Genomic DNA, 12,132 nt, shown 5'->3' with positions numbered 1-12,132 from the left:
CTCCTTCAACACCTTAATTTTTCACTCCCTGCAACCTTTCGAGTGGGCGAGAGCCGCACGCCACCTTGGCTCCAGACTCAGGTCCGCGTTCACCTTGACCTCAGCTCGCTCCCAAAAGAGGTTACCCCCAGTTCGGTCTACCACTCCCGTTTTGTTGAACTTCGTTCGAAGTTCATCAATATGACCTTCATTTATACAGATGGCTCCAAGACCAATGACGGGGTCGGGTGTTCTTTTATTGTCGGAGCACAAAGTTTCAAATACCGGCTCCATGGCCATTGTTCGGTCTTCACAGCTGAGCTCTTTGCCCTCTACCAGGCTGTTCTTTACATCTGCCGCCACCGACATTCTGCTTATGTCATCTGCTCCGATTCCCTGAGCGCCATCCAGAGCCTCAGTGATCCGTATCCGGTTCACCCTTTCGTGCACCGGATCCAACGCTCGCTTCAGCAGCTGGTGGACGTCGGTTCTCCGGTTAGCTTTATGTGGGTCCCTGGCCATGTCGGTATCCCTGAGAACGAAGCTGCAGATGCCGCGGCCAAGGCTGCGGTCCTCCAGCCTCGGACAGCTTCTTGTTGTGTCCCTTCATCAGATTGTAGCAGGGTTATTTGTTGGCGCATTTTATCGCTGTGGCATGCCGATTGGGATGCACTTACAGACAACAAGCTTCGGGCCTTGAAACCTCTTCCCGCGGCTTGGACGTCGTCCTCCCGCCCTTCTCGGCGGGAGGAGGTCGTTTTGGCCCGGTTACGCATTGGACACTGCCGGTTCAGCCATCGCCATCTGCTGACGGCTGCGCCAGCGCCGTTCTGCCCATGTGGGCAATTGCTGACGGTCCGCCACATTTTAATGTCCTGTCCGGATTTTAACACACTGCGTCTAGATCTTCACCTGCCATGTACTTTAGATGCCATTTTAGCGGATGACCCATGAGCAGCTGCTCGTTTTCTTCGTTTTATCAATTTGACAAACCTCTCTAAGGACATTTGATGATGCTGTTTTTTAATCCTATGCCTGTCAGTCTGTCTTTTATCGTGTTTTCCCTTTTAGTTGTTGTTTTAAACTTGTGCCTCGCGGTGCATTCTTAACGTAGTCAGGGCGCTAATGACCATTGAAGTTGTGTGCCCTAAAACCACAAAACAAAAAAAAAAAACCACCCTGTTTCCCGTTCCTGTCTCGCATTTGGGAGGACAATGGTTCAAACCCATGTCCGGCCATCCTGATTTAGGTTTTCCGTGATTTCCCTGCATCGCACCAGGCAAATGCTGGGATGGTTCCTTCGAAAAGGGTATGGACGACTTCCTTTCCTGATCCCATGAAACCGATGACCTTGCTGTCGAGTCTCCTACCCAAAACAACAACAACAGCAACCCGTTCTTATCTTTTGCCATGTTTCCAAATTTTTGAAACCTTGAAGAAAGATATTTGTCGCCTATGATCTGCTTACGGCAAATAGCCTCTGTATAATCATCATTCCCTGACCAGTTGCAGAAATTTTTGCATGAAGGTATAGACCATCTTGTCTCTCAGTGAGATAAATGTATTAACCATTATGGCATTTACTTTTGAATTAAGGAACAGTTTACTTACCTTTTTTCTGTCTTGTCTTTTGTCTTGTCTTGTCTGCCAGATCATTCTGTGTCAAATTATCCAGAAATTTTAGGAAGTGACATCCATTGTCACGCATATCCTTGACATTTTGGGTAGTGGAAGTTTACCTAGATACATTCACATTTCCAAGAAGTGAATGTTTCAGGTCCATTACTTTTTCACTTATGATAAAAAGAAGTCGTATAGATTCAGGAGGCTTTCATAGACGCGAGCTCCTTTATGATTTAAAAATGCAATAGTTCCTGCAGTTTTTGCAGTGGAAGCTTGAATTTTTTTTTAGTTGAAGAGGAAGGTTTATATTTTTATAGTCATGCTTCTTGTAGTGAAATATCCATCGCGTACATCTCAGAAAAAATTGTAAATAATTTCTTTTAAACAAAATCCACGCACTGACATTATAATTTTTTAAAGGTATTGCTCCCTCATTAATACCTTGGAAAAATTTACAATATTATTATAAATATTCCATTATGTCGCAAAAACTGTAGAGGAAGACAGAGACTGGAATGCGTCAAGCAAATAATTGAGGACGTAGGTTGCAAGTGCTACTCTGAGATGAAGAGGTTAGCACAGGAAAGGAATTCGTGGCGGGCCGCATCAAACCAGTCAGTAGACTGATGCTAAGTCATGACTACTATGTCACCACCAAATTGCTGAAGTTGGCTACACTGGTTTACCCTAGGAACAAATATCTGACAACTCAGTTTTATTGCCACTACACTTATTGCATCATCCAGTACCTTTGTTTTGAGTCATGTGTTCACTGAGCATGTAGTTTTGAGCTCTTGTACTGAGTTGTACCAAGAGTCAGTTATTGATTAAAAATTCAATTGTTGCAGTTTTTAAACTATTAATTCCACAACAAAAGTAAGTCCCCTAATGTTACAGTAAGAATGTGAAACACTTTTGTAATGAAACGGTGGGGTGGACTGCTTTTTCATTACTTAATTACCTTTTAGGTTACACCAATCATCTTTTGAATTTTTTACAACAAATATTGGTTTTATGTCTGAAGCAGTATGGAAAGTACAAGTAAGCAGTGTTTTCTTGGACAGTATCTGCAAGATATATGTGATAATGCCCTGACTTGTGTGAATGAACTGACGAGTAAATGATCTGTTTCATCTGGATTGCGTGGAATTAGTTTAGAAAAGCAAAGACCTTCAAAATGAGAGGCTTTAGCTTTATTCCTGGGGAGAAAATGTGCCCAACCTGTATCAAAATTATCAGTGAAAAGCAAGCAAGTGACGACTCATCACCAGACTATATAAATGACAATAATGTGAAGGTGCAGACTCCTGAAAAATCTGTGCTTAACTAGCTTAGCAGTATTTCCTGCAAAGCTGCATTCAGTTGCTTGGAATAGTCGGTATGCAACAGCCAAACGAAAATTGAAATCAGCAGCTGGGGCTCTCAAAACTAAAATTTCACGTACATATCAAGTTGAGCTGGCTGCAGCAAATGCAAGCACTATCCCTGATAGTGATTTAACAGAACTGGAAGAAAAGGCAAAACATCATGATGAACTCGTGGACAAAATCAAACGGAAAATTGAATATGGAAATAATCGTGAAAAAATTCAGTTACTTACTCTTGTGCTGTCAACTTGATCTCGACAGAAAGTCAGTTCCAAATTTCAGGTTTCTGAATATTTGGTACGACAAGCAAGAGCTCTTTTAATGGAGAAGGTTAATTTATCGATGGCTGGGCAGAAAAGAGGAAAGACATTGCCACATGGTACAGTGCAAAAAGTAGAGTGTTTTTATTTAGATGACGAAAATATGAGAATAATGCCTGGGAAAAAAGACAAAGTGAGCACCAGCAAAATATCTATGAACGAAAGTGTCTTGTTTTAAGTAATTCAACTGAACTGTATTGTCTCTATAAAAAAAAAAGTATCCTGAAGACAAAGTAGGATTCTCAAAAACGTTAAATTGCTTCTAAATTCCATTTCTATTAAAGAAACATACCAAGATCTAATTAAAATAATATGTGGTATAAATAACTGAGCCCGTATGCTTCGTCTGAGGGTCGTTTCATGTCAAATCAACACACTGATCCCGACTTGGTATCTCAGATTTCCATTATTTGTGGTATGCAGCAATATATCATGGACTTACGGAAAAATACCAAATTTCTGTAATGAAGCACAATTATTTTTGAAGTTATTAATTTTTAAAGATTTAAATTTTTATGAAGAAATTTCATCATTTGGTGCCTTTGCATGCCTATAGGCTGGCAACCAGTGATGATATAAACCTGGGAGTGGTTTCATTTTAAAGCTGTTGAAGGGGGCTTTAATATGATATGCCACAAGATAAGGGTTAAAATTTTTAAAAAATTAAAAATTTTAAAATTTAAATTTCTCAAAAAGTGGCAGTTCTAAAAATACAAAAAAATTATCAAATATACACTCCTGGAAATTGAAATAAGAACACCGTGAATTCATTGTCCCAGGAAGGGGAAACTTTATTGTCACATGATCACACTGACAGAACCACAGGCACATAGACACAGGCAACAGAGCATGCACAATGTCTGCACTAGTACAGTGTATATCTACCTTTCGCAGCAATGCAGGCTGCTATTCTCCCATGGAGACGATCGTAGAGATGCTGGATGTAGTCCTGTGGAACGGCTTGCCATGCCATTTCCACCTGGCGCCTCAGTTGGACCAGCGTTCGTGCTGGACGTGCAGACCGCGTGAGACGACGCTTCATCCAGTCCCAAACATGCTCAATGGGGGACAGATCCGGAGATCTTGCTGGCCAGGGTAGTTGACTTACACCTTCTAGAGCACGTTGGGTGGCACGGGATACATGCGGACGTGCATTGTCCTGTTGGAACAGCAAGTTCCCTTGCCGGTCTAGGAATGGTAGAACGATGGGTTCGATGACGGTTTGGATGTACCGTGCACTATTCAGTGTCCCCTCGGCGATCACCAGTGGTGTACGGCCAGTGTAGGAGTTCGCTCCCCACACCATGATGCCGGGTGTTGGCCCTGTGTGCCTCGGTCGTATGCAGCCCTGATTGTGGCGCTCACCTGCACAGCGTCAAACACGCATACGACCTTCATTGGCACCAAGGCAGAAGCGACTCTCATCGCTGAAGACGACACGTCTCCATTCGTTCCTCCATTCACGCCTGTCGCGACACCACTGGAGGCGGGCTGCACGATGTTGGGGCGTGAGCGGAAAACTGCCTAACGGTGTGCGGGACCGTAGCCCAGCTTCATGGAGACGGTTGCGAATGGTCCTCGCCGATACCCCAGGAGCAACAGTGTCCCTAATTTGCTGGGAAGTGGCGGTGCGGTCCCCTACGGCACTGCGTAGGATCCTACGGTCTTGGCGTGCATCCGTGCGTCGCTGCGGTCCGGTCCCAGGTCGACGGGCACGTGCACCTTCCGCCGACCACTGGCGACAACATCGATGTACTGTGGAGACCTCACGCCCCACGTGTTGAGCAACTCGGCGGTACGTCCACCCGGCCTCCCGCATGCCCACTATACGCCCTCGCTCAAAGTCCGTCAACTGCACATACGGTTCACGCCCACGCTGTTGCGGCATACTACCAGTGTTAAAGACTGCGATGGAGCTCCGTATGCCACGGCAAACTGGCTGACACTGACGGCGGCGGTGCACAAATGCTGCGCAGCTAGCGCCATTCGACGGCCAACACCGCGGTTCCTGGTGTGTCCGCTGTGCCGTGCATGTGATCATTGCTTGTACAGCCCTCTCGCAGTGTCCGGAGCAAGTATGGTGGGTCTGACACTCCGGTGTCAATGTGTTCTTTTTTCCATTTCCAGGAGTGTAGTTTGTAATGTCTTAATACATATAGCAAAATTCTATCATGGGATCTCAGTGGGATCTGGAGATATAGGACTTCAGAAATACACATTTTGTGAAAAATACCAGAATTAGTATTGTTTTAGAAAATTTTGAATAGTTCATTGAATGAAACAAGCACTTCCTGCCACTAGCCTAGCAGCTGCCAATGAGAGGCAGTGAGGAGTGGTTTTGATTCTCAGAGACTTTAGACGCAGCAGCTGGAGACGGCATCTGTGTGTGCACGAGTTGTGTCAGTGATTTCGTGTGTGTGTGTGTGTGTGTGTGTGTGTGTGTGTGTGTGTGTGTGTGTGTGTGTGTGCGCGCGCGCGCTCTCATTTTCTGACAAAAGCTATGGCTGAAAGTTTAGTTGTGAGAGTGTGATTCTACGTGTCTGTCTATGGCTTAGTAATCATCTTCACGGTGATTTGCTACCTATCCTCATTATGATTGATTCTCAGAGTATTTGAACAAGTTATCTGTTGCCTGGATTGATCACAGTGGTCTCACTTCATCAACACGCTGTCTGTGGCTCGTGAATAGTTGGCCACATGAGTGGGTTTCCACAACGGGCTGAAACGGCAGGCCGTTTCTTTGGGTATCTGTAATTGATTAGGCCTGTCGATCTGAAGCCATACATTTCAACTAATGTGCAGAGACTGCCCATTGGATCTAGTCTTGCTGATCTGCCTGCAGGCAGGGTCTGTTTGTGTGTGGCATAATGCAGCAGATTTTCATGGCTTATCCATGGACCTAGAACTGGTCCTCCTCAGCTGGCCAGATGCAATGACCGATGGATTTCAGGAACTGCGACTGTCTCTCCGCAAATATTTTGTACAGTCTGGCGTTCTATAGAAATTTTATTTGTTCTAGTCCATTTTGGCACTTCAAAAGCAAGTTATATGTTGGAAAGTATGGATGATAAGGAGAAGAAAATTGTCAGTCGCTACTCATATAATTCTTGAAAGGAAAAACGCACAATACCTGTAAAATAATAGATATAACACAGTGGGTAATAACCGACAGTAATGAACATCGTATAACCAACATTTTATTGGTGGCCTCCTACAGTGTTGGTTTACCCCATTCTTCCCCGCGTTATACAAGTCTTTCAAGCGGCCTACTTTTTTCTGAGGTTATTTCTGAAATCAGTGATGGTATTCTAAATTGGTCTTGCGACTTCAAGGAAATGAGTTTTTGTCGCCAAATGTGTCTTGTTGTATTGCAGTAAAATAAAATCGGTGGTCTTAATAAAACATACCATTTGGCTTGCTTTCTCCGTCTAAAAACAGTATATAATTTCATTCTTGTTTCTTGTACCATAGCTGCAAAGACAGGTTGTCAACTTAGGTCTTAACTTACCCTTTAGATCTCAAAATTTGTCAGGGAAAATTGCTAAAACTTGTCTGGAAATCAGGGAATTTCACTTGGGGAAACTTGTGGCAACCCTGTTTTTGTATATTGTCCACATTACAAAAACTGAATTAATTCAGCCATAGACAGTGTAAGTTGCCTAAGAAAGGGAAGCAAACGAAGATTGAAACTGTATAGTCACCACTATCCCAGGCAAATGAAATAATAAAGTATTTGCTATGGAAAACATGTTATATTTAAATGTAATATTAGGAAAATTGATAATGTTATTGTGTTCTGAAACATAAGTATAATGTTATGAAAATATAAAATACAATTGGTAGTGTGGAAGACAGTTTTGATGGTAGTTACTTGTTACAGCGTCTTCAGAGTTGTGAAATGGTTTCCTGCCCAATATGCCTGTATCCGCCTGTAGCTGCCAAGATGACTCGATGTGGACATGTTTATTGTTGGCCTTGCATCTTACACTATCTGGCATTATCAGATAAATCATGGAGTAAATGCCCAATCTGTTATGAATCAGTACATAGGCAAGACCTGAAGAGGTAATACATTAATTACTTGTTGATGGGTGTTCAAAGGAGTGTTTTCTAGTCTCAGTTCAATTAATTAATTCTTTACTTGCAGAAACTGCATCACACTTACTAGTTGGCATATGTTCTATATTTATTTTTGTATTTATTTGTTTCTACTTCTTACTTACTTGTTACGTTTGGCCTGGTCCCTTGTTCATTGGTAATAGTTAATTATTTTTATGGATTAATAAAATATTCTTGGATTTTGAGCTGTGTCAAGTGGTTAACTGCCCATGAGCTTTGGCAGAGGTCTCCTCTGCCGTTTTAAAGTGGTTCATTGTCATGTGACTGCCACTGGCTGTGCTTATATAGCTGCGCCGTCGTCATTGTCACTGGTGTTCAGTCCTTCACCATATATGGTAATGTTTTGGTTGTGAGACTTACACACACGCACACACACACACACACACACACACACACACACACACACACACACACACACACACACACTCTCTCTCTCTCTCTCTCTCTCTCTCTCTCTCTCTCTCTCTCTCTACAACTCCTCAATAACAGAATCCCAGGCCATACTCAGCTGCAATCTGCTGTCCTCATTGAGGGTATTGTCTGATATTTTATCTCTATTGCTTCATTTGGACCTGTTGGTCCATTTAAAAATAGAAGTCTTGTCAAATGCAGTTTGATGTTGGGCAGTCTGGTAGACATAAAACTGCCCACACCCACTCTGTATTTTGTATATTCCAGGTGTTCTGAGACCTAAATCATCTTTCAAAGGCTTTATTACTTGCCAGGATTTTGCTGGGGGCGTAGAGACTATCAATTTTATGCCTGAGCAGCTGGCTAATCTTCACTGTTATTGAGTCACAAAATAATAAAAACCTTATCTTTGTGTCTTCTTAGAAGGCCTTCTGCTGCACTCGTACATATTTTTATGCACACACAAAGGCAATAATCAGACTTCCAATGTGTCTGAGAGAACGATCTTGTGCTTCCTTGTTCTTGTGTCCATTCTTTTACTGTTTCTTTCATTTATTAAGCATTCTTATATCAGCCACACTGTTAGATCCTCAGTATAGGATTTTGATGTCTCATTGGATAAGGCAGACAATTTGTGATAGTGCAGGGTGAATTTTAGGACTGCTTATATATTTGTTGCATGTTGATTTCATAGCCATTAGTCTTGAATTGGTTATAGCACAATGACTTGAATTTTATATTCTGTTTTCTTAGATATTACTTCTCACATGAGTCACTGTGGGTATTGTCGTACAAAAATTAAATAGACACCAAAGCTTGTAAATGTCTTTCTGGAACACTGTTCCAACTTAACACAGATCCAAGTAAAAGTTGCTGTAACTGATAAATTCTCAGGCATTGAAAGGATACTTGTTTGGGCTGCAAGGATACCAGTTGCTAAGGCTGTAAAAATACTTTGCAGAGATAAAGTAACCATTTAACATCAAGGCACATATTAAATGATGGATGTTAATATCCATAAGGATAAAATTTAACTGGGAACTTCGGGAATGTTAAGACGAGTAATATGTTCGCTTTTAAATTAACTCTGTGTTCTGTTGTGACTGAAAGTTCTGTACAGCATTTTTAGTTGTCTAATTGAGAAACCTTCAGAAAAATGAAAATCCCAAGCAAACAACACTGAAACTCATTAGTTATGCAGTTTTTGTTTTGAGCACAAGCAACTACACCAGGAGTGTGTGGGAGATGCAGAGGGAGGGTGGAAAAAATTAAAGTCCTATGAGAAATGTGGTGTAAATTTGGAGAGGCGAGATGCAAAGCATGTGATCAGTGGTTAGAAATTGGCCACCACAGGTTCAGTACACCTACGAATGATGCCAAGAGAACTGTCTGTTTAAAAATGCCATTTTTATAGGCTAGTGTCTCCCTTCTCCACCTTCCTCTGAGGTGAGTGTTGACAGCCAGTTACACATGATGGATTTCTGAAGGCATCACAAAACTGTTCAAAACTAATATTAACAATTGTTGCCTGTGTGCCATCTGGTGGGGACAGACCTGACTGTTAAAACTTCTCCCCCTTTGGAGTGGGGAGCATCTCCTTGAATGTCTTCGCTCAGTGTTCCCAAGTCTAGAGGATCGCTGAAATAAGAGTTCACATGAGTAGAAGCTAGTAACCTCCTACTTAAAGTAGACCTGGAGCACCTGTGTCGCTAAAAACTTTGATATACCAGCAGATGTCCATCATTTAAGGTGACAATTATCTTCAGTGGCTATGGCCTTGTCTCAGGTGCCAGTTTCACCATTGAGTTTATACTTTGAGGTGCACAGAAAGAATGTTTGTTTCTGCTGTTTCATTAACTAGTATCAGTTTGTACTTCTGGGTCTGCCTCTTGGTTTCTCCCATATTAGCTCTGTTGACTTTAGTTGCAGATAACAATACGCCCATTTAGGATCAAAGAAACGTAACTCCAAAAACAGTGTTTTGAGATAATTCGATTTAAAGGTTTTGTCCAAAAAACTGAGTACTTATTAATAGTTTTTTACAAACCTTTCTATGGTAAATAGAGTATACTTCATTGACTGTTGTTTTCTACTAGTTGTTACATATTCTAGTCACTCGTTGGACGCTAATGAGATATTTTATGAAATTATGCACATAGTTACGTTTGCCCGATCTTTAACTTAATGGCTGCTGCTGTATAATATATGAACGTCAAACAAATAATATGCAGCTTTAACCAATATTATCATATTAAATATTGCTTCAGTTGTGTTAATAATTTCTTTGTAAATACAGATTAACAGAATAAGCTATGGGAATGTGTGTCAGTGCTATTCAGTGAGTACTACAAACAAGAGAACTATTTATCGGGAAGTTTATCATCAGTCTGCTATGGAGAATACATAAAAGCCATTATTATTTTCACTTTGCATTATTTGTCTGCAATAACATTGAACTTGCAAAAAATAATAATAATAATAAACTTTTTTTAATCTTCACATAACACACATAGCAAAAATCATTTTAATGAAACACAGTGCTCCCTCACACCTGTTTTTCTGATTGTGGATTAGTGTTTCAAAAATAATACAACACACACATTTAAGAGCCAAGATTAATGGTTTACGCAAAATAGCTAAGGTGATGAACTAGCTACAATAATAAAGGAGACAAATAAACATGAAGTCTGTTCCTGTGATTTTTCCACGTTTACCTCATTTTCTGAATCGTTAGCAGCATTGAGCCTTCTATATAATATGTTACGCCTAGGAGGTATGATACCCTTATTATATAAAACTATAAGATCATTTTTCTTTTCCTTACTTTCGCATTCGCATTCGGGAGGACGACAGTTCAATCCCGTCTCCGGCCATCCTGATTTAGGTTTTCCATGATTTCCCTAAATCGCTTCAGGCAAATGCCGGGATGGTTCCTTTGAAAGGGCACGGCCCGTTTCCTTCCCCATCCTTCCCTCACCCGAGCTTGCGCTCCGTCTCTAATGACCTCGTTGCCGATGGGACGTTAAACACTAATCTCCTCCTCCTCCTCCTCCTCCTCCTCCTCCTTTACTTACGCAAACAGGACTGTCATGCTGGGCACAGAGTATTGTCTTCAGGTCCTGAATTTGAAGAATTTCATACTCCAGGTCTTTCTTGGTGTACAGAACTTGACAGTCACGATTATCGTAGGAATACTTGAAAAACATGTCAGGCTGATCTTTCCTGTATTACATCCAATCAGTCTTAAGCCATTTCACAGTTTCTCCATTCTCAGCAGTTTTCCTCTCCCCAATTATTTTCTTCTGTAGCTGGTTGAAATCTAAAATTTGAGTGTTATCCATTTGTCACTCTGTACTTGTTGGAGGTCATTATTACAATTGTATACCAGCCAATGGGATAAAAAAAAAACATTCACATGTTTACTTTTTCTTTCGGTGTTTGCATGCACTGAGTGTACTTCCATTTGTGAATGTCCAGGCTCAAAAAAGCATTGGTCGGTACTTGGAATGTCCAGTGTATTCACTGCATCCAAACACATAGTGCACATGTTGGCATTCCTGTTCTGGCCCCCAATTGTATCAGAAAACAAGGTTTTTGGTTTTCCTATTGCATGATTTTTCAAAAAATCCCACAGACATGAAACCAGCTCTATGGATCTCCTTTTTGCTGTTGCCTCGTCCCATGTTTTGCTTTCTCCTACATTGAGAACTGTTATATTGTACATGGAGTGCTTCTTTTATAGAATACTGCCTTTGCATTCACTTTAGGGCAGTAAAGCACAGATTGTAAGTCAAATTCAGCTAGCAAAGATTCACTTATTCTTGCACTTTCTTTCTTAATGTTCTTAGATTCCCTTACAATTTCTTTCCATTCCAAATGCTCTTCCAGTTCCCTTTTAAAATCTCTGTCTTCCTTTTCCTTGGCCGAAAGGAGTGAAAACTTTAACCCATTTATCACTCATATCTTGACTGGATCAGATTCTGAATGTGGCTCTCCAGCAGGGATACGACTTCCTCAATCCTGCCCTGAAATGAGATCCATCCTTCATGAAATCCTCCCCACTCCACCAAGAGTGTCTTTCCGCCATCCACCTAACCTTCGTAACCTCTTAGTTCATCCCTATGAAATCCCCAAACCACAGTGTTACACCGTCCGGGTTATCTGGATACTTCCCACTAACACCAACCTATCCGAACTCCGGAGATGGGAACTTTCTCTTCAATATATCCTCTCTTCCCGTTATCCACCAGGCCTCAATCTCCGCTAATTTCAAGTTGCCGCCACTCATACCTCGCCTGTCATTCAACAACATC

General features: G+C 41.6%; 1 protein-coding gene across 1 annotated transcript in view; it reads left to right on the top strand.

The window, feature by feature from the left end:
• LOC126411417 (RING finger protein 10) overlaps nt 1-12,132 on the top strand; it is a 119,218-nt gene that overhangs the window by 59,597 nt on the left and 47,489 nt on the right. The window contains exon 4 of the mRNA XM_050081362.1: nt 7,170-7,354. Coding sequence (XP_049937319.1) covers nt 7,170-7,354 — 185 coding nt within the window. The remainder of the gene's footprint in view (nt 1-7,169; nt 7,355-12,132) is intronic.

This window comes from Schistocerca serialis, chromosome 1 (genome assembly GCF_023864345.2).
Source record: "Schistocerca serialis cubense isolate TAMUIC-IGC-003099 chromosome 1, iqSchSeri2.2, whole genome shotgun sequence".
Classification (NCBI taxonomy): Eukaryota; Metazoa; Arthropoda; class Insecta; order Orthoptera; family Acrididae; genus Schistocerca; species Schistocerca serialis.
The sequence above is the reverse complement of the archived record's forward strand: the minus strand, read 5'-3'. Positions and strand labels throughout refer to the sequence as shown.